Source organism: Rousettus aegyptiacus, unplaced genomic scaffold (assembly GCF_014176215.1).
Source record: "Rousettus aegyptiacus isolate mRouAeg1 unplaced genomic scaffold, mRouAeg1.p scaffold_m13_p_13, whole genome shotgun sequence".
Taxonomy (NCBI): domain Eukaryota; kingdom Metazoa; phylum Chordata; class Mammalia; order Chiroptera; family Pteropodidae; genus Rousettus; species Rousettus aegyptiacus.
The window spans coordinates 26,199,407-26,223,322 of record NW_023416288.1 but is presented as its reverse complement, the minus strand read 5'-3'; the positions used below and the strand labels follow the sequence as shown (position 1 = coordinate 26,223,322).

Below are 23,916 nucleotides of genomic sequence, written 5' to 3'. Positions count from 1 at the left end.
ATGAATAACATTTAGTTGGTTTTTTTTTACTCCTATCAGTTATTCTTTTTCCTGAGTCAGGAAGAAATAGATCAGATAGTAACATAAATAGCAAATAAAAATTACAATGAATACATAGTAGACAGATTTTTAAAATAAACAATAACCCATGATAATTAAGTTTTATTGTTATAAATTTTTATTGTTGAGTATGTGATGATAAAGTCAGATTAGCATTGTGTTTACTTTCTAGAGTTTCACTTGAAGTATTTTACAATTATTACTAAATTTTGAAAAACTAGTGATTGTTACGTTATTGTAGGAATATAAAATATCCAATAGATGGTAGTGTGAAATGCCTAATATTTAAAATAGAGTAATATTACAGGTCAAGAGCTTAAAGGGAACTTCAAAATTTTGAGGAGAACCAAAAGATTTTTCTGTAGATATATTATATTTAAATCTGACTTTTAAAAATATAGCTCAAAATAGTAATCCATGTAAAATATCACAGTTGCTCTGTGTATTTCAGAAAACAAAAACTGATGTTTACAACTAAATGGAATTTTAAAATTATTCATAATAGTAGGATTTTTTTTTTTTTTTTTTGCGATTAACCTTAGTTCATGTGGTGCTTTAGTTATTGTTACTTAAATCGCAGCATTTTCAATAAGCAAATGTAGCTATATCATTGTTCTGGAATTCTACAGGAACTTTTATGTTTAAAATAAAGCAAATCTGTGTGAAACAATCTGAGTTCTGGGTTAGCAAGTGAGTGTATCGTTTCTTTCATTATTTGATCTCTACTAAAAACAACACACATTCAGAACAATTAAAATATATAATATTGTTAAAATATCTTTAAAAATTAAGTAACAGTTTAAAAACTACTTAGATTTTGCTTTTAAAGAGCATATGAAAAGTCACAATTTTTCGATGGCCTAGTTTATCTCAGTGTTTATTCAAAATTTCTATTATAAAGTAGAGCATGTCTGTTTCTAAGATTGAACAACAATTTTGATTTCCAGAACTAAATTTTATAAATCCTATTTCTAAAGCTAAAAATGTCTAAGGAATTATCTGATAACATAGAAAGCTTAACATTTTCTAAATATCTTAAATATCACATACTGCTTTTAAAAATATTTACTGCTATTTATGATATTATAATGACAAGTATTTCTTTGTATTAGGATTACTTATTAATTCAATAAACTTTTATTGCACATGATAATATGTCAGGTACTAGAGAAACCAAGATAAATAGCTTTTAGGAAGAATGTTTCTGCATTAATCAGCAGCTTCTTGTGGGATATGTATCATATGTCTCTCAGTTTCTTTATGCATTTACTATTTTTTCCATGTTTTACATAATCCAAATGTGTGATATGATATATTATGCATCCTCTTAAAAAGAATATATTATTAGCTACATATGAATGTTCTGCTTAAAGAAAATATGCTATTGGAATGACCTAGCGTAAGTAATTGAGGTTATTTTCTTTCTTTTTTTTTTTTAATAAATAGTTAGTGCTTTGGTAAGACTAGGCTTTTCTATTATCTCCTAAACAATATTAGAATAGATATGTCAGATCTATAATAGAAAGATGTGTGATGAACAACTAATTCCCTAGATATTTTGAGTTAAAAATGATTTCTGCCCACCACTATGTGATGATAAAATCTTTTTGGATTCATCAGGAAATAATGAGGCCTCTAAAATTCTGTGCAGATTCTTTAAGATTTTGCGGGCATTGCCTACAATGCTCTTTTCAAAACAGTGACATGATAATTCATTTACTTAGATTTTTTAGTATACTGAATGTACATAACAACATAGCAAAGTTCCTGCTTGAGTTAAATGGGTTTAAATATAAACTGTGCATGTAGATCTCAAGTGATAGTCTCTTAATAGATGTCAGATACTCTTTATTGTTGCCCTCTTTTATTTCAGTAACATTTTAATTAATTCACACTGATTGAATAAATGTACATTGAGACTTGTTTCCTAATGAGGGCACATTTAGAGGAAAGGTTTTGCATCATTCTGATATCCTGTGGGTAATTATATTCTAATTATGTGGTCGGGGGAAAAGAGTCTATAACACGGTGCTGATATTGTTCATTGGACCCAATTAATTACATGCACATAGTGAAAGTTCATGATAAGGTTGACTGGCAGTTAGTGTAAAATTTTAACTCAATTGAATCTTTTTCTAATAATAGTACAGAATTGGACTTTAACCTGGTTATAAAATGCTTGTGTAAGATCAGTGGATACTTAGAGAGGGGCAAAGGATGAGAACGAATTTCATTATAATTTATTTGTTTTTTAATTCAAGGTTTTTACCAAGATTGATTGAAAGGAAAACTTAGCAGTCTAATGCTTTAATTCTAAATATTATTCTCAATATTCTTTTCTTACATGTAGTGATGTTTCTTATTTTGGAAAGTAGCAGTTTACTTAATGATGCAATGATACATTTCTAGAATGGTTTGTATATTTGTGGAGGGAAAGAATAGCCATAACAAAAAATAATATTGATTAATTTTATGAACTTAAAATTAATTAGGTATTAATCTATTATATTAGGTTCTTTTAAGGGTATTTATTTATTTATTTCAAACCACCAGTTGTACTCAGACTCCTTTTCCAAACATTCATAAACATTATCATACATATATGTACTCATAAATAGGTATCTATTAATTGCATAAAATAAGAGCGATAAGGAATAATTTGAAAAAATTAAGACATGTATGTTTCATTTTGAAATGTGCTTTGGAGATAGTTGAATCTTATTAAAAATTTTGCATTGCTTCAAACAAAAAACTAAAGCTATGCTCTAAATATCAGCTCCCAGCTTTCCCTTACTCAGTTTCATTGTTTTCTTTGTTTAGATTTTGGAAAGGAAAATCCCTAGGATTGAGGAGAATAGCAGGGAGGATTGTGTTTTTCTTTTCTCCTGAGCTTCTGAGCTTCTCCTCTTTCTCTTCATTGCTTTTCTCCTTGATCTCTTCTCTTCCCTCCTGCATCTTTCCTTCTTTCTCTCTATGCTAATAGTGCAAACACAGATATGTCATTTAAAAATAAATAAAACTGTTGGTCCCCATCTACTTATTAGTAATGAAAAAAATAGTTCCAGATGAAGAAAGACCAATCATTGTTTCTTTGCTGAGCTCGAAGCAGGCAGTCGAAACTAATAAAATAGTTTGGTTTCTAGGGTTAACAAAAGTTACCATTTTGTGAAAACTTAAACTTTCCAGACATCTTTTTAATTCTACACTAGATATAGTTATGATGCCCACTGTGCATTTGAAGAAAGTGAAATTTAGATTAAGAAATTTACCTGATGTCTCACAACATACAAATGGCAGAAACAGTGTTTGCCCTAGCCTAAATCCCATGTTTTAAACCTATTTTTAGTATTCTTGCTGCAGTCTCTAGTAATTGGTGAGGCTTAAATAAATTTAGGGGATCTAGACCAGCATTTCAAAAATAGGAATGGAAAGAAAAACAATGGAGTAAAGTAGTAGAAGAGAAGAGAGAGGGAAATGATAGACTACGTCAGAGAGTGGGGCACACAAGTAAGTGTTCTCTGTGAAATCAATTTATATCTATAAATATACATGTATTCTTATTGTGGATCAGAGCAAGAAAGAAATTGAAGAACTTGTCTTCAGTCATATAGGCTTCTAATGATTTTAGGAGACCAAACCAAGTAGGATAACTTTTCTAATGGTTTTATATAACTAGCCAATCAAGTAGTTGAGACAATAACAATAATATTAGAAAGGGTTTTAGCTGTTCTTGTTGATTGTTTTTAAATGTAGAAATATATGTTTGAAATAATTTGAATATATCTATAAAAATACACTTTTAGATTTTTCTTGAAAACATTTGGTGCCTCCAATATTAATTGCTCTAGGTGTGCTTTCCCTGAGGTTCAGTGTGCTTTGTTTCTGGACACAGGTACACATTTTGAGGGAGACTCACATGCCTTGCTCTTCAATATCTCCTGCCCATAGCATGGCAAATATGCACAAATGGTCACATTGACATGAGTAAAATAAAATACTTTTGAGCCATTAATGGTAGTGGAATTATCTCAGTTAAAAATTCTTTTTACTATTAAGTTTATACTGATACAAGCTCAAGTATTTGACTCAAGAGAGAATGGTTAGGCAAGATTGCTGGGATAAGATTATAATTTTTAGACTGTCTTCTAAAAATTTTATTTTGATTGTTAAATTTTAATTAGATATATCAAAGTACCCCTGGAAAACAAATAATTTATAATTGTTTTAATTGACTTGTCATATATTTAAAAAACCTTATTAAGTCTGTTAATAAAGATAACAGTAGGATTAACATTATTTTGATCCTGCTTTTTGAAATTTGTATTGAGTTCATACTGCGTGAATGTCCATATTTAAGGATTCATAAAATTATAAAGGTTAAACAAATTGTGAAACTGGAATGTGGAAATAAAATTCATGGAAATGAAATGGGTGTTAGTTTCTATATCTAAGAGTTGCCATTGGTGCCTTTTTTATAATGTGTGAGGCAAGAACACTATTACCTCTTGGGCTGGGGCAGTGTACCATCTTAGGAAAACAATTGTCCTTTCCTCAAACCTGCTTTTCTTTCCATCTCTCACTTTTCATTTTTCTTTTCTTTTCTCTTCTAATCTTTTTTTCCCCTTTCTTTTTTTCTTTTTTCTTTTTCTTTCTTTGATGCTAGAGATATCCAATTGTTTATAAGGAAAAGAAGTTATTGAAAATAGTTTTATTTGGCCTCTTTAATTTACCACTGCACTGGAAGTTATTGTATTAAGTTAATCCACATGGATATCCACGCCAGATTTTTCAGGCAGAACAGATCTACATTGTGGTTACAAAATGCTTTTTCATATTCAACCACATTTTAAAATAACTTGATTTCCTAATTATTTATAAAAATAGAGACATGGTTAAAAAAGAAAGACAAAGAAACAAAACAAAAATTCTTATTGAACCTGGTATAGTTTGAATAAATAAAGTGATGGGACAAAAAAGTCACTATATTTCGATTCTGCCACTGACTTTATTATCTTAGGATAGTCTAAACGTTCTGATTTTCAGTTTCCCAATCTGAGAAATAGAGTATACAATCTTGCTTCACCGAGAGGATTAAATGAAACAATAAATATGAAAGCAATTTAAAAAAAATATGAACTTTCTTATATAGGTATAAGGTATAATTGTTAATTTTACTTTATCCTTGAAATAACTGATGACCCTTTTAATGTGAGTACTACTCTCTTATTATATTTTTAACTAAATCAAAGCTCTAATAATCTCTCCATTAAAGATTTTTCTTTGTCTTATGACAATTTGGATTAAATTGTCAATTTAAAATGATTACATGTTAGAAAATATGAAGACAAGAGATATCTCAATACTTTAGAATAATAGGATTTTTAAAAATTCTTTAATATTAGGTTGAACTTAATAAGTGCCCTGAAGGCAAATGCATCTTTTAAACTAATTATCTGTTCTGTGTATTCTATTTAATATTAAAATGATACTGATTAAATAAAATCAATCACATCCCTCTGTAGTCACACCTCACATTTGATTAAATACAAGTATACAGTTCCTGTATTAATTCTGATTAAAAATATATTACATTTAGAATTATACACTCATGATAATTGTAAAAAAAAACTGAAACATTTACTCTGCTCATCTCTGATATTTAAAAATTATGCACAAAAGAGTAAATTTGAAGTAATATAATATTTGAATTTGTTTTCTAACAAATTACTTCTTTTTTACTTACCTAGATACCATTTTTTTTTTATTGTAACTCAAGGATAAGATACCAATAAGCATGTTAATTTAATATACACTCTGCATACATATCTTGATTATGAGTGAGTTCATCACAGTTATTCTTGGAGTGAATTTCTAAAGTTGCTCTCAGACGTCTGTCTGGGTGTTGCTAGAGAAAATTCTCAGAGCTAGTGGCTTTCTGTCTTACATATTTATGACTTCTAGCTCATATGAGCTCTCAGTTTTGCTTGAGCTTGTTACTCATCCTTGGTCAACTGCTTTCCAGTTTTCAAAGAAGTAGTGACAAAGTCTTTTCTCTTTCCTTACTTTCTTTATCTCACTACCTCTCTGCTGGCCTTATTTTCTCTGAGCAGATAACCCATATCTCTATTACCCTAAGAAGGAAGAAGCCTGTTAACATGAATATCTATAAATCACCAATTCTCTATACATGTTGCAGCAAAGTGACAGCCAGAGTTCAATTTCATTCCACAGTGCCTTTTAAAATGGGATTTTTATTATCCAGTTTGGCATAATCTTTGCTTTTTGTGGTGTCAGGTCACATGAATTTATCCGCAACCTATATTTAACAATTGTTATTATTTCGCCATTGTTCTTTATATATGTGACCGTGTATGCATGTATATACATATTTACAACAATATACTCATAATATATACTTTATTAAGTTGAATCTTTTAAAAGCAAATTGTAGATAGTATGACACTAGATCTCTAAATACTTCAGCAGGCATCATCTAAGATTAAGGATAGTTTTCTATACAATTAAAATACAATTATTACACTTAAGAATATTAACAATTCCCTAATATCAGTCATCATCCAGTTTATATTTAAATGTCTACAATTATCTTAAAAATGCCTTTTATAATTTTTGTTTGCTTGCTTTGGTGGTAGAGGTGGGTAGACAAGATCTATTTGAGATGCCTGCATTGCACTAGTTTGTTATACTGAACCATTTGATGACTATAATCAATTTACTTGGCTTTTCATTTTCTCTTTTGTGCAGACATATGCACAACAAATATAAACTTCTCAAGGTATAGGCATCTGTGACTCACGCCTTGGAGGCTACTTGATAGACATCTTAGTTTGGTTGCTTGAGAGTCTCTGGGACTCTCCTGGGTCCACAGCATAAGATATGATAAGAAATTTTTGGATAAGGCACTTAATCTGGATTTGAGGGAGAACAAACATTTATATATTATAATAAGGTGGAAAAACTACAACCATGTCTTAAAAATGTTTATTCAGCTCTAAGCTTTAACCAAGAGCTGAGAAAGAAAAATAATAGTACACTGACAAAAAGCCTTAAACTGGCCCAAATTAAAACTAGCATAAACATTTCCTCCACTACCTATTGCCCTAGGTGTATGTAGACTGACTAGGACTCAAGAAGCAAGGAATATTACTGAAATCAAGACACTTTGAATGAAAATTCTACCAAACCTCTTATCAATTCATCTGAGAAAAAACAGCAATTACTTCCACTGTATTCTTTCATTTGTGGAGTAGATGATCCAACTTCATCCTCCAAGATTTTGTTACTTCTTTTGACTAAAAATTTACAGCTGTGGTATTTCTTTTACTTATAGAAATATCTTATAAACAAAGTTGTATTCCTGGGCACCTTAATGATATCTGTAATGGTCCTAGACCCCTTTTTCCTCTGTTCCACTTTTGGATACATTGGATCCTTCTTGTTCATCTCCATATTGAGCAGCTGTTAATCTGTGTGAGGGCTCATTTACTTCAAAAGTTGCTATTTTTTCTTTTGGTTCTTGCTGCCTTCCTCAAGTTCTAGTTGGTAAGGATGTAAGATATTATCTGAGCTCTCAGATTTTTTCAGACCCATCTTGGGGATCCACCCGGTTTCTCCCTCACATAGTTAGTTGGTCCTGGGGAGGAGACCAAAATATACTCTCTGCTCCCTCCTTTTCAGAGACACACAAATATCTAAGAACTCCTAGCTTCCCATCTAACTTCCTACTCTCCTACATCCCCACTACAAAAAAACCTTTATCTAGTATTATGAGAGTCAGAAATTCTTCCAAATGTGTTTTAAGGTCCTGTAGTAACCAGGCTTTTCTAATTCAGTCAACTTTTCTCTGTCTTGCCAGAAGACAACCTTTCTGATGTGAGTCAGAAAAGTAGGGGTGGTGAATAATTGAAGATACACTGTCGTGAAGACCAGCCTCAGTATATTTAACCTTAACTTTTTGTTTAAGTTACTTTCAAATAAAATCTTAATTATATTTTTATTTTTTACAAATATCAATGCATTTTTTTCTTATTTCCAGGGAATTGCAAAATAAAAACAACACCATAAGCTATATCTGCATCAAAAAGACACTATTTTTAGGAAGGAATGAGAGTTGGACTGGAAAATGAGAAAAATGGGCGGGGAAAACAGGCAACTTCAGCAATTAGGGATTATTTAGATATTGTTTAGATATATTTTAGATTAAAAGATAATAGAAGTTGGAGATGAGTTCTTAGTCCAAAATACAAATGTAATACATCATCATTGTTGTAGAGAGGTCTGTGAAGCTGGCTTAAGATGTAGATCAGTCTACTTTGCGTGGATGAAATTGTACTTTGGATAAGTAACTCCACAACCTAACCCATTCTGTATTAGAGCATTCTTTATTTTGTGAAAAGATGTTCATTTATTTAATGTAAGTAAGCAGAAAAATTATAACAAGAAAATGGATTTGATGTTTATTCATTTAGTTCAAAGAGTATAAGAAACTTCTTTAATGTTTGTTTTCAGTTTAACTATTTTTTTCAGCTTTAATATGAACTTCTCTTTTTCAATAGAATCTGCCCACTTCAGGAGTTTCAGTCCCTGAGGTGAGTAAGCAAAAAAGGTTTTCAAACTTGCAATTACAGGTTATTATATGTCTTATATTATTATAACGGGGGGATCTTTATAGTTTCATAATAGGATAGACTTGAAGCATTTCCAGTTTACATTTGTGACAAACAAGAAGTTATGTGAAACAAAGTATAAAGAGAAAAATAAAGCTTATTTTGCAAAGAATTTTGACCAGCATATAAAAATAGTATCATTTTTATTTGTCAGTTAAAATGTAAATACCTTGCAGATACCCCAAACAATTCAATCTTTTGAGCCATTCAAATGTAGCTTTCAATGATAGTACTTTGAGAAATTCTTGCTCCCTTTGAAATGCCCATCACTTTAAAAAGGGTACATTTGCATAGATTATTTAGCATATGATATTGTATTAAAAGCCATTTGAAAAATATAGTCACAGAATAAATGACTTATTTTGAAAATAAATGTAGACATTGCCACATTTATTTTCAATAAAGTGTTAGCTTTAACTTTGCATTAATGAAATAAAGCTTCCACTTTGTTCTGTGACAATATCCTATTTAATTGTTATTATCTCTAAAGGATCTGCTCAAATGGTATCATTTTCTTAAAATTATAATTGGAATCTGCTTCTTAGGGAAAATATGATTTATAATAGGCCAGTATATTGTATAAAAGTATGAATTTATCTAGATGATAACCTAATTGAACAAAAGAATGCAATAATTGCACAAAAATACACTCCCTCATAAGAAATTTTCTAATCCATATAGACTACCTCATCGAATCTTTAAAAAATTTCCTTTTGTAACGAGGCCTTTACTTGAAAGTATACTTGGAGATATGCTTGAAATAGGATATTTCTAATCTAAGAGTAATATTAAATTGTGTTTATATTCTTTAGGTCAGTTGATACCGTTATCATAATCATTATAAAATAGAGATGTGAAATTATACACTCAAGTGATAAAGGTATTAAGAAAGTGTATCATTTAGTCTAACTATTTAAGTGTAAAAGAATTAATTTTATATGTTCGGGTACTTGAATTTATTTTTCTCCTTACCACAACCCATCAAGTGAATATAGGCACTATATTTAAGATTTAAAGTTTTTCTTTATACTTGTAATTCTCCAAAGATTTACCACATTGAACTGTATGATTTATATCATAAGAATGAATAAATGGATCAAAATCGCTATTTTCATTATAGGCTTTTTTATATGTTAATTTTCTTTTTTTGCTATAATGTATGGTTTACATTAACTTGAAATTTTCACTATTCTCCAAAGTCATTATTTAAAGTTTATTTAAACTATATTGTTCCAAAATTTTTCTTAATCCTATGTGTGGATATATAAATGAGTGAATGTGTGAACACATACACACATGCACACACACATGTACACACAAGCACAAGACAAGAAACCTAATATTCCACCATCAGGAACAATAGCTTTTTGGTTAACTGAAAATGTGATTAAAGTATGTAAGGGAACTTATATAAAGGGAATATACATATTTTAAATATTTTACTTAAAATATGTTAATGTGTATTCATTGGCTACACTTTCGATAGGATAAATTTCTTTTCTATGTGGCTGATGCTACTGTTTGGAAATGGCAGATAGCCTTTCTTGAATATATCAAGGTCTGACCACCATGATGTTTCAATTATCAACTGCTTTAAAGCAAAACAAAGGCATTCCTATTTTGTCTCAAGATATTTGTATATTCATGAAAGCAATTATTTCCAACGACTTTCAGTTGTTTTAAAGTTTAACAAAAACTCAGATATCTGTGAAGCAATTAGTTTAAAATACCTTCAAATTTTATTATTAAATCTCCATGTTTTTACAGTCATTGTATTCAAATCCGACTTGAAGAATCTTTTTCTACACACACACACACACACACACACACACACACACACCTTATATTGTGTTTTTCCAAAGTATGCAAGTCATTTTTCATAGAGACAACTTATTTTATACGCACAATTCAATGACTTTAGTAATAATTAAGTTACACAGTAAAGCTAACAAGATATATACTACTTGGAACTGGCATAAACAGACTGGGGATTATACAGAAATTCGTATGTTGATTATTTAACTGATAGAGATGATGAATGTGCACATATAAGAGAGCTGCCTTCTTGCTTTTAACCATGGCCATCAATTAGTGTGGTTTACAAAGGGAGTGGAGAGTTAAATGAAGTTGAGGTACATGTGCACACACGTAATTTTATAATGGCACTACTGTTTGTAAACAGCCAAATGATTTTGGCATAAACCTTCACAGCAACCATTTTTAACTACTACAATCTAAGCAGCATATCCGTGTTAAATTTAATGATAAAATATAAGTTTTTATATGTTAAAAATTACTGCCATTTACTAACTGTGAGTTTTATAACAGTACTTTGATTTTCTCAGTTTACCATCAGGTGAATATTCTCATTATATAGGTAAATTAAATTGTGGCTTAGAGGTAGTAAATAACTTTCCCAGGAATTTAGAGCCTTTGCTATTTTTTGAAATAAATTAGTTTCTCTGGACAGAGAATGTTCAAATCCCACAGTACGGTCACAATAATTAAAGGTACAGCTTTACATAGGTCAGTAAGTTGGTTTCACAGAGGTCATAACCCTTATAAGCCCCAATGAATATGGTGACACTTCTGCTTCAGGGAGATCTTTTATGTTGTGAATATCCAAGTGTTACCTTGGGTTAAAATTCTAGAGTTTCTGGTAAATTTTTGTGGCCTAGCTCTAGTGGCAGAAAGATCTAAGTCTCCATTCAGGCAAGTAGCGCAATAACAGAGAGAGCAAGTTCCAGGATTCCTCTGAAGGATGCTGTTGGCAGCAGAGCATCCCCCTCCCCCTCACTGTGGCTTTGTACCAATGGAGGTGCTTTGCTGTTGCCTGTCTCTCATGCTGAGATTGGACAAAAAGAAGAAAACCCTGTGCTTGAGGTAATCATCCCTTGCTGCTTGTAGTTTGTGACTGATCAATAACAGTAGGCTTTAGTATTGCGGTAAACATCCTTTTTGTGAAAGCAGTTTGCAGCCGAGTACAAATACTAATAAATACCCTGAGAATCAGCATGATATAAAAAAAGATTTTTTTAGAACACGGATTTAAAGTGGTCTTTTTATTTTATTTATTTCATCTTTCTGTTTTCTGCGAATGGTCTTTTCAGCTTTTCTTCTGCGTATATTATGGTGATTATTCTTTTGGAATTCTAATACAATATATCCCCCAGTTAAGATCTGTTGTGCTACTTGTAAAGTCTAAGGATCACAAAATATTGAATTCTATATTTAAAATGTCTGCATAGCAAACACAAATGGTTGATATTTGAAAATGCTGAAATGTCAATAACTTTTGTATTTCGTAGTTATATGTTCTATATTCTTTTATGACTTTTTTTTTTTTTTTGGTTCGAGTAGCTCTTTTCAGTGTTTGAATAATTTCTATTGATTAAAGCAATAATTTTCCAACTCTTTATATCTGCGATAATTTTTCTGGCAGAACAAAATTTGTCTTAATTATAACAAATTTATTTTGTGATTTAGAGCCCTAAAACTAAAAAAAGAGAATGGAAGGTAAAGTGATGAACACTACTCTCAGAGAGTAATTTTATCCTGAATAATGATACAAAATAAAGTTGGTGAGCTCTTCCTGAAACTTTTCAATAACTTCGACATTAGGAGAAAGTCAATGACCATAACAGAGCTGACAGTCAGGGTTAATTAACCTCAAAACAGGCTAGTGAAATTTTCGTGGACAGCAAATTTTCAAAGATACAATTGTTTTCACCTTTCTGTCCCTCATATAAAATAGGAAAGAAGCAGAAATTTTACTCATGGAAACAGGAAAAATTATCCAACTACCCTCCTGTTAGCTTATGCCGCTTAAATAAAATACAGCGAACATCTCAGAGAGACGTCTATAAAATTTGGAAATAAACATAAAACAAATGAGTATAATAAAAAGAAAGCCCTGGGAAAAATTAAATGGCTATGAGTCTCTCCTATTGTAAAATTTTCAGCTTGATTAATTCTACGAATTCCACCTACTAAGCATATTTACCTCAAAGAAACCACTGGTTTTCTTACTGTGTGTTTGAGCATGTATGTGCATATGTGTAAACAAATGTTTACCATATTAGTATTATCTAGATTATATAATAAAACTTTCATATAGATGATACCTGAGGATTTTTGATTAACTTTTTATAGGCCTCTTATAATTGTAGATTACTATATATATATATATATATTTATATATATATAGGCCTCTTATAATTGTAGATTACTATATATATATATATATAATATTATCAAATGAAAATTCAATTTAGGACTTTAAAATTTGTTTATATATTTCACAGCCGTTACCATAAAGCATTTGTTCAGAATATCCTACAGTTTACTCAGAGGAATGACTTCCTGGAGAGACATGAAGCCACTTAATCAACCACTATCTGTTAGTTGGAGATTGTTACCACGCAGAAATCTCCCTAGCTATATACATAGCTAACAATAAAATAACATTAACAGATGTTATGGTAGCTCTTTACAGACACATACTTACATCTTAATTTTCCAGAATCTGGTCACAAATACCTAGTTCCAATGTGACTGACCAACTTAAATTTTATTTAATTCTCATAACCTAAGCATTTTAGGAATTAAATGCTAAATAACAATTACTGGATTATATGGCATAATATAAGGTACTTAAGGTATGGTAGAATATAAGATATATAGGATAAGATATGTCTTTTACATTACAGATTTTTTATAAAATATTATCATGTTTTATTTACCTGCATGCAAGAACCTAAAAAGAAGTTATTCCCATATTCACCAACAATATAACAGTTTTGAACTTTTGACACAAGCTATGGATTTTCAAACATAAAAATTGAGCTTTACTTCATTAAACATATGCCTAATATAATGTGAAATATGTATATATACACACTAGAGTGTACACACATACACACTTTCTCTTTTGGAAATATGATAGACACTATGCATGATGGTAATAATAATTATCACCCACATGGGAAAACCACACCTATTTTACATTTTTCATAATAACTTTCATCTATCGAGCACATATTCTAATGCAGGCACAATGTTAGAACTTTAAAAATTTTCTGCTAAACCTTTCTTACTCTCAGAAATAGATATTTCTATCTCTATTTGAATAAGAGTTCTATAAGGTTACATAATATTTAACTAGTAGAGATAGGGTTCAACTCAGGCTTCTTGACTCCAAATCTCATCCTGTAATTCATTCATCCTTTCTTTGTGTTATACTATTAACTATCTGTGGACAAAATCATAATTTACAAGTTTAGAAAGAATGATCTATTTTTTAAAATGTCTATATTTTTGCCAGAAATTATGCTTATATGTAAGCATATTATTTTCCAACGAATTTTAATTTCAGGAATCCTATTGTATCATACATTTTCAGCCAAACAAATAAATATGTATAGTGTTTTGCATCATGAAATTACAAAATTTCACTTTTTGTCTATCCCGATTACCATTTATTTCAGTCCAAGACATTTTCTGATTCATCTGTTTATCTTATACTTAAAAAACGTTTTAACAAGTCCAATTAAAAATATTTACTAAATTACAAAAATTGAAGTGATACTCTAAAAACCAAACATAAATATAAGAAAATACGTACTTGGATAAGTGATAGGAAAGTAGCACTCAAGCATTTAAGCACACATTGGAGACATTTCTAATTGATCAGAACAATCTTTCACACCAAGCCTAAGCATAGCCCAAGATTCCTTCTCAACATAATGCTTAAGGCAGTTTAAAAAAAATTTTTTTTAATGTTAAGATTTATATTTCTCCATTCACTTATCTTGACTTTTGTCAGCTACTGATCTAGGATCTGATATAGAATAGTAAAACAAAGTCTTTACTCATATGTAGCTTTGGTTAAAGTGGAGGAAGAACAGGATTAAACAAATTAAGTAATGACCATTTCATGTAATAAATTACGTACTTACAAAAGAAAGCTAAAGTGAATAGAGAAGCCTAAGGTTTGACCAGAAACCTGAAATAAATAAGGAGCAAGCCCCCAAAATACATAAAGAACTTTCCAGTACAATGTAGAGTGATTGCAACAGGCTGAATTAAGTGCATGATTGTTGTGATCAAGAAACGAGTAGTGGGGAGTCAATGGAGTGAGATGACAGGCATGACCATGGCTGTTGTACAGAGAAATAACTGTAGAGAGACAAAGATAGAATCAGGTTGAGCTGTTTGGTGATGGTAATAATAATTCAGGCAAATAACTTAAGCCATGTAATGATGGAGGTGGTGAGTAATTAATGTTTAGATAGGGATTTGTTTTCTATGGGAGTAGGCAGAAAAAAATTAGTTTTAGACCCTTTTAAGATTGGTATGCATTTTAGATACTCATGTAGAGAGATGGAAAGAGCATTTGGTATAGGAGTTAAGGTTCAATGGAGAAATCTGAACAAAAAATATAAATTTAGAAATTGCATTAAATAAATTTGAAGCCTTGGTTTAAATGAAGTTACCTAAGGAGTGAGTATAGATGGTGAAGAGACTTTTAAGGGAGAGATTAAGTGTTAAGGACTTTAAAATTGGAGAAGGAACCAATGACGGGGACAGGGAGGTAGTAGTTAAGTAAGAGAAAGAAGTCTCCTGGAAGCTCGGTACATTTCCAAGAGACGAGAAGACACCAATTCTGTCCATTGCTGCTTAGAACTTAAGAAGATGAAAACTGACCGGCAGGTGTCGCAATGAGAAAGTCACTAGTAGTTTTAATAAAAGCTGATTTGGTGAATTGATGATGATAAACATTTATTGGGTTGAGTGAAGAGTGTGAGAGAAGAAATAGAAACAGAGCAAATACAAGAAATGTTTTCTATTATGGTAAACAAAGGAGTTAGCTGCAATGGATTGTGAGTTTTAAGGTTTATGTGATCCTTGATTTAATAATAGCTTAAAAGCCCATCATGTATTTGTCTTCAATATTGGATGTATTTATAGGCATTATTTTTAGTGCTTAGTACTAAATATTTTAATTTATAATCCTATATTTATCTTTACCATTGTTTTAATAAAATTAGCTTTAGTGTGTCTTAATAACTTTCAACAGAGTCACGGTTGGGCACATAGAGATAATACAATTTGGATTCCTTTCCCATTCTTTCTTGAACTGATGTATTGACCACACATTTATCATATACATTGACCTATTTGAAAGCAATAGATTTCATATTATTTACTAGGAATTTGGTACCAAGTTTGTAGCCATGAAATTCTTCTATATGTTTCCCCTTTCAGTAAAATAATTCAATATTTTTATAAAAGGCATTTTTTTTTTTCCTTACAGGAAAGACAGGCAACAGTGAAAAAGGAGAAAAGTGGTTCCCAGCAGCCAAACAAAGTAACTGACAAGAACAAAATGCAGAGAGCCAACTCTGTTACTATGGAAGGACAAGGCCTGCAGGTGGGGTTTTTAAAATCCAAATTTTAGTAATTCTTCTATTTGTCACTTCTGTGCTCTTAAGGAAGCAGTTGTCAAGATACCAACCTCTTTATTTAATGTGTAGATTAGCTCAGTAAATGACTTCAGAAAAATCTTTATTAATTTATCAAATGTCACTTTTATGGTTGATTAACAGGGTGACATTCTGATTAGTTTAATAGTTTAAGATGTTAATGTCCATTTCAACTCAGATCGGTAAGAGATTTCACAATCCAGTTTTTACAAATTATTACTAAATATACACATTCGTTATATATGTATATATTATTTATTTACAAGTATACTTTGTCCAAATATATTATTATATATATTTGGAAGAGTCATTTCAGTGGCAAAACATGTCTTTAGGAAAGAATAAAATGTTCTCTACCTGCGTGGATACTTTTGTTTCTAAATATATAATAAAAATCATGAACTGATTACATTTTATTTATATCTCCCAAAGTATTAAGTCAAAATTAAAATCACCATATATATTTCTAGTTTAAGTGAAAATAGGTAGCTCAAAATCATGTTTGTAGTGCTTTAAAATCCTCCGAATTACCCCTAGGGTTTCTGACATTAAGAACAAGATATATTTCCTTCTGTGTTTTAAAATCTCTTACAGATTAAATGTGTTTTATTTATTTAACTCTGTTTCTCACTCCAACATAAAAACTATCAATGAAGGCATACTTTAAGAGATGGCGAAGTTCATTTTCTTATTTTCCTACCTATGTGTTTCTCTCTTCCAGTTTTCAGTTTCTTTTCTTAAAAATATGCTTCAAGTTTCATGTTCTCCAGGAAAACTTACGATTTACCACACAAAGATATATAATGTCACACACTTTCATTCAATATCATGATTTCATGTCTTCCTTTTTTATTGATTATTTTTTCTGTGATACTGTGAATTATGTCTTTACATTCTTTAATTTGACAACACAGTTCAGAGCACACAGTAGCCTAAATGCTAGCTTCTTCATTGTTTTGAATATCTCATTGAAAATTTAATAACAGCTTAAATGTTAAAACCAGGTTACTGCTTTGTTTTGATCTGAAGAATATATTATGAATAGAAAATCTATTATGAATTACTAAACTCAAATATAAAAGAGGGAATTATGAATGATAAAGTTATTACATTGCATAGAAAGTATAAAAGTTTATCAAAAGAGGAAATCAGGATCTTCACTTTTTTGGAAATCATATCTCCATGTTTAGCAATCTCATTTGAAGTCCCAAATAGAAAATGTAATCACATTTTGACAGCAAACAATTTAATTAAGTGATCCTATGACATTTTTAGTGAAAAATTTAATATGTCAATTGAAAATATTGAATAGTTTAAATCTTTAGTCACTGGGTTTCTAAAATGAAAATAATGAAAGAGAAACCTAATTTTAAAGTTCAAGTACATTTCACAGTTGGCTAGGACTCTTCTCAACATGAAAGGAAAACATACATCATTTGTTAAATAATATACGTTAAGCACTATGGTAATATTTTATGCATATTAAATGGATTCTCTCTATAACAAGAGATAATTATTAGTTCTTAATTTTCTCAATAAATGTATGATAGATATAATTATTATTAATCAGTATTTTCACAATGAGCATATTGGTGTTTGGAAGTAAATTATTTTCAGGGCCTCACAGTCATTGGTAAATCCAAGATTTGGGTGAGGATCATCTGTCTCAGAGTTTATGTGTTTTACTTCTCAGATACTCATCTCACTGGTTAATAAATTTTAACAGGTATATAAATGTGAAATTTCTGACCACCTTGTTCTTCCACGTATTTTTATATTGTTGCAGATTTTGAAATAAAAATCACACATGCACAGAATGGAGTAAATATGATACACATAGGTATTCAAAGAATTTTGGATAAAATACTAAGAAAAGGTATAAGACTAAGTTCTAGGATAGCTATTTCATGCAAAATGGAAATATAAGTATTTGTCTTGTTGTGGTAATCAATTTTAGAATAATAAAATGTTTGTTCTTTATTAGAAAATGCAAAACGATCTACCAGAAAATTGATTTTTGTGTTTTTAAAAATATATATCACAAAAAAGCATTGAGTTGCAGCCCAGTTTGCATATAACTCGGTGACAGAAGAGATCTACACTGCTTAAAGAAGACTATTAATCATAGTTAAGCACATTCATCTTACTTCTTTCCAGCTAACCAGCATAATGATCAGGATTATTATTTCTAATTAGAGGAAGTAATAGATCATGTATAACCTTAAGATGAGTCTCATTAATTAACCCAAGTCCTAAGGGACTTCAAATAGAGGTGGTTAAGCACTCTGTCTTTGTCATTGCTCGCACCGTAGGTTTACACTTAATACATATGATCAGATATAATTGAACCTATAGTTTCTTAACATGCAGGAGATGTAAAAATATGGATGAGTATCCACATGTTAACAAATAAGTAGAAAAACAAAGCAATCACTTAAACTGTGTTAAACTAAAGTTACTTTGTCCCTAATTATTCTTTGAGAAAACTTTGCAAATAAAAGGGTCACTCGATAACCAAAAATTCTACTTTGTAATATTTTTAACAGAAGAAAAAAACTATACTTTTATACTGAAATAACTAAAACTAAACCAGTGTTATCTCTACCACAACTACTTCTCCCTATTCCTTTGTCTTTCTTATTCGCAGTATCTCATACTTATAGTCACCAAAACTAAACTACATCATATATGCACTATATACATCTATATAGTATGTGTATAAAATTAATTCCCTTTGATTATTGGGGGGTGTGTGTGTGTGTGTGTGTGTGTCCTTTGCATACTTTGGGATCCTCAAGTCTGTTCACTATTTCATAATCAACCATTCATTGTCATTTTAATTATCTAAGTCCAAAATTTTAAATCTATACTTTGAATGTTATAACAACCTTTAAATTAAATCCCTGTCTCTATACAAATAATGGGCTAGATTATAAATGATGTGGAAAAAAAATGGAACTGAGTAAGATATAAAATATCATGTCAGAGAGTTAGGGTTGCCTATAATTATAGGTAAGATGTCTAGATTAGAATTGGGGAGTCAGGGACATCTCAAAGTTGTATGGCCCATGCAGCTAAAATGATGGAATTGTTACTGACTGAGATGGAGAAGGGTAGAGTTGGATAAGGTTTGGAGAGAAATTTCTTATTCGGTTAAATATCCAAATAGAGATGTCAAGTAGCAAGACATATGTGAATCTAGAATTTAGGAGGGAGGATAGATACGATTTTGGAAGTGAAAAGCATGTTGATGAAACTTAAAACTGTCATATAAAATGAGATCACTAAGGAAGAAAGTATATAGAGAGAAGGACAGTTGAACTGAGATCCCAAATTATTCTGTCTTTAAAATCATGTGCTTTAATATTTACTGTATGAAATTGTCCTTTTATGTAAGTAAATGAAATTATGCATGATTAGCTCTGTTGTCTGTAGAGGAGAATCTAGTATGAGCTGTGTTCTTCTGGAATGCCCATCACACCTAATTTATAACTATTCTCAAGATTTCAGGTATCACACATGCTATGAAATCTTGCTTGAACACTTTCTCCACTTACTAATATTTTCTAGGTTATACTGTATTACCCTGTACTAATATTTCTTAAAATCTTTTCTGTGAAGCCAAGGGTTATGTAGAAATGCCTCAAACATAATTCTGGTTGATACGAGGCTGAGAACAGGTTCAGAGGTCTTTTATTTATTTATTTTTTACACTCTAAACAAAACAACTTGTATTTCATATGCTTTATATGCTGTTTCACTTAAAATAATTTCAAGTGCTTTATAAATATTTACTTCTAAGAATAAATAGTGTTAGGCTAACAGAATTTTTATGTATTCATGTTTTTGTCTTCCCCTTCCTATTACCAAAATCTATAACAAAATGAATACAACATTTTAGAATGGCAGTAAATCAGTTTTCAAAACAACTGAGTTGTACATTTTATTTCAGAATTATTGGATGGATGTAAAAAATAAAAATGTTGTCATGTTAAAAGACTATATTAGATGCAATTCAAAAGAGAATTAGTGACCTTGTGTATAAAATTGAAACATTAGTTCTATCTTGATTCACAAATTCCATTCAAGGTTTACCAATTGTCTCAAAAATATCTTTCATAACAAAAGAAGCTAGTCCGGAATCATATTAACGTCCTGATTTTGACAGTTGTGTTGTATTTATATAGGAGAATTTTTTGTGTGTAGGCAATGCTAAAGTAAATGGGAGGAATGAAACTTACTTTGAAATAATTTAGTAAGAAAAGTTTGTACAGTGTTGGCAGATTTTTCTGTAAATTTGAAATTATTTTAAAGTATAAAAATAAAAATATCACTTTTAGTTAAATGATTATTATAAGATATTTTCATAATCTACTTAAATTCCTTTAAGTATATGTGATTTGCATTATAATACAAATTAGCTCCTTTAGACTAAATTTTGACTTCTATAATTTCTTACCTGAATTAGGCCCTCTTAAAAACAGATTTGGAATCAAATAGATTGAATTAACAAATTGAAATATTACATCCAATAATTCCTATATCTTTTTCTTATCTCAAACTATTTAAGTTATAAAAGTATTGACTGATTATGATTATGCCCATATTCAATAATAAGAATAACATAATATGAAATGAAATATAGAAACTATTTATGGATTTTGATATTATTTCTGTTCTTTACTCAGGGACTGGAAATATTAACAAATTTGATGAAGAATAAAGTTTCTATGCCTGGTTTCATTTGTATCTAAATCTTTTTCCCTATGCATCTTGTCTTTCTCATCAGTTATTATGAGGTTCTTCCGAGTTTAACAGAGAAAAAACAGAAACAAGGAACAAATAAAACATAGCCTTAGTTCAGACAAGAGAGCCATAATTTTTTCTCTCATGTGTATGAAGTCCAGAAGTAGCACTAATAAGACAGCTCCATGTTTTCCTTAGGAGTGGTACTATCTTTCCCATCTTCTATCTGTAGCAACTTCAAGGTCACCTTATGATCAAAGATTGGTGCTGTTATGGTGTCAAATTCCATGCTGGCATCTGGAGGAGAATGACTAGATGCTCTCATTCTTCTATTTCAAGGAGCATATCTTGAGTTTCTGTAGGACACTTCTGTATTAATCAGCTTGGACTGCTATAACAAATTATCAGAGACTGGGTGGCTAAAACAACAGACATTTATTTCTAACAGTTCTAGAGGCTGGAAATTTCGAGATCAAGGTGCTAACAAGGTAGGTTACATCCCGAGATCTCTTCTCTTGGTTTGTAGGCCGCAACCAGCTCTCTGTGTACTCACATGACTTTGTTTTTGTGTGCGCACAGAGAGGGGGAGGGTAGGTAGGGAGGGAGAGAGAGGGAGGAAGAGTTTGAGAGAGAGATCTTGTTCTTATAAGAGTATTAATGTGATAATGAGGCTCCCACTCTCATGACCTCATTTAACTTTACAAGGGGGGTATGGTTGTAGGGCTTCAACATGTGAATCTGGGGTGACATAATTCAGTTCATAGCAACTTCCAATATATATCTTATCGGGGGGGAAAGAAAACCTTTTTTTTTTCTACTTAGAATATTTATTTGCATTCTTACATGACAAGACACCAAAAGTTACAACTTTTTAAAAGCTCTTTTTTTCCAAGTAGTAGCAACAGTTTGCAAAGCACAACTGAGATTGTGGGGTGCAATCTTACAAAGCAACCCCTTGGCCAGGGTTTTTTTCACTAAGGATGGCAAGGAGTATGAGAATTAAGTGACAATAGTAGATACTCTGTCACTAAGATACTGCATCTTGTTTCAGAACTGTTAGTGAACACAGTGGTTGTTTATTTTTAACTTTTCAGACATAAAAATGGCTATGTAGCACTGTAGGTCTTTGGCTTTCAAATGTAAGAACTCGGCCTTTGGTCTCCTGGAAACTAAATTTACTCTGCTGGATTGTGCTTCTTTTTATAATAACAAAGTTTAGCAGAATTTTAAAGTTTTTTTTCAGTGAGCATTGAAAAAGATGCCAGAATTGCCTTGAACCTTGACATTTCTGGTAAGGCACCATTAAACAATACTTTAACACAAGTCTTTGTGGTGCTAATGTTGAATTATCACCCCTTAAATGTAGGTTACATTAGGTCAGGTTTTTTATCTGTTAACATCATCATCAAATGAGCACCATTCCAGTGTCTTATAAAAACTTACAAATAAATATCTAAACTGTCTAATGTTTTATTTTTATATAGCCTTATTTTATAAGCCCAGTTTCTAATTAGGGATATGTGAGGGAAAGATTTTTAAATTAGTTTTATTATTCCTATATTTCCATTTGGTTATTTGACTTTTGTCTCTTGTAGAGTATCATCATTTTTCTAAATTCTTTCTTTAGCTAAATTATCTTCTATTTTTCTAATCTTTTTGACCTATTTATCTAGTTACTCACCCCTAAAATTGAAATCAAAGTTTTTGTATTTCGAGATACTCTACAGACTGTTCTAGTGAGACATTTGTTTGTAATAATGTGCTTAGAACATAACTATTATATTTCATGCTACTGACCCTTATTTGATAAATAATAATGATACTTAAATGTTTCAATAAATAATATTTCTGAAAGGCATTCCAAAACATGTTTACAAATGAATTCCAAATATTGGACCTAGTTAAAATTTACTCTAATAATGGTAAACTGGATGTTGTGTTTGGGGAAGATCATCCTAATGAGTACTTGAGTTCAGATTTAGTGATTTGCTCAAAAACCTTTATTTACCTTGATATTCTCACCTGTATTTAAAAATAAAAAGTAAGAATTCAAAGTAAGTGAGAAAACGAACTAAAATCCACATCTGTTGACATTTCTTTTTTTGTGTGTAGAAACTTTACGAGCTATATTTGATTTTATAATAGGATGAGAAATAAAGATAATTGAATACTAATCCAGATAAGGGTGTGTTTGGTTTTTCATCATTTTAACTTTTAATGGGGAAGAAGGGCACACGTAACAAATCAGCAGCACAATGACTTAACCTGGTAGGTCCTTCTATATGTAAATTGGTTGAGCACGTTTGGTGCAGGGAGAACTAGAAAGTTAACTGCAGATCCAAGTCATTCATCTCATCTCACAACTGAATTAGAGACAAACCAGGAACAAAGAACCTATGTTCTTTTTTACAAAAGAAAGTAAAATAAAGAGGCAGATAGGATAAATTATAAATGAGAACAAGTTGGATAAGTGTAGAAAAATGAAGAATATCTTGCACAACCTTCTCATATAGCTAATGTAAAAGATGTTAACATTTTCCCCATGCCTGTAGTCATTTTAAAAAAATACGATTTCACTTAAGAATTGGAGGGAAATGTGTTGGTAGAATATTTGATCTTACATTGTTTAAACAAATAGAAAAACATCATATAGTAACATGGTTGTTTTTATTTGTCTTATTAAATATTTAGTATTTCTTTCTAGGAGAGAATAACACAGCAATGAAGAACATTTTGAATTTATTTTGAAAAAAATCGATCTAAAATTTTTCAACTTAATATTTAGGGAGCTTCATTAATTGTATATGTTTATTATTAAAGTATCATTTTGTCAAACTATATTTAGGTGAAAATTTTACAGGGGTATATTGAATAGGAATACCTTTATAAAGAAGTTACCTCAATATTGAAGTTATGCAAAATATGAGTTCTCCTTTATT

General features: G+C 30.5%; 1 protein-coding gene across 4 annotated transcripts in view; it reads left to right on the top strand.

The window, feature by feature from the left end:
* The window catches only part of DGKB (diacylglycerol kinase beta), a 583,166-nt gene that overhangs the window by 197,685 nt on the left and 361,565 nt on the right, over positions 1 to 23,916 (top strand). For all 4 annotated transcript variants that reach the window (XM_036230387.1, XM_036230386.1, XM_036230388.1 and 1 more), the window contains 2 exons: positions 8,637 to 8,669; positions 16,063 to 16,179. In XM_036230387.1, coding sequence (XP_036086280.1) covers positions 8,637 to 8,669; positions 16,063 to 16,179 — 150 coding nt within the window. The remainder of the gene's footprint in view (positions 1 to 8,636; positions 8,670 to 16,062; positions 16,180 to 23,916) is intronic.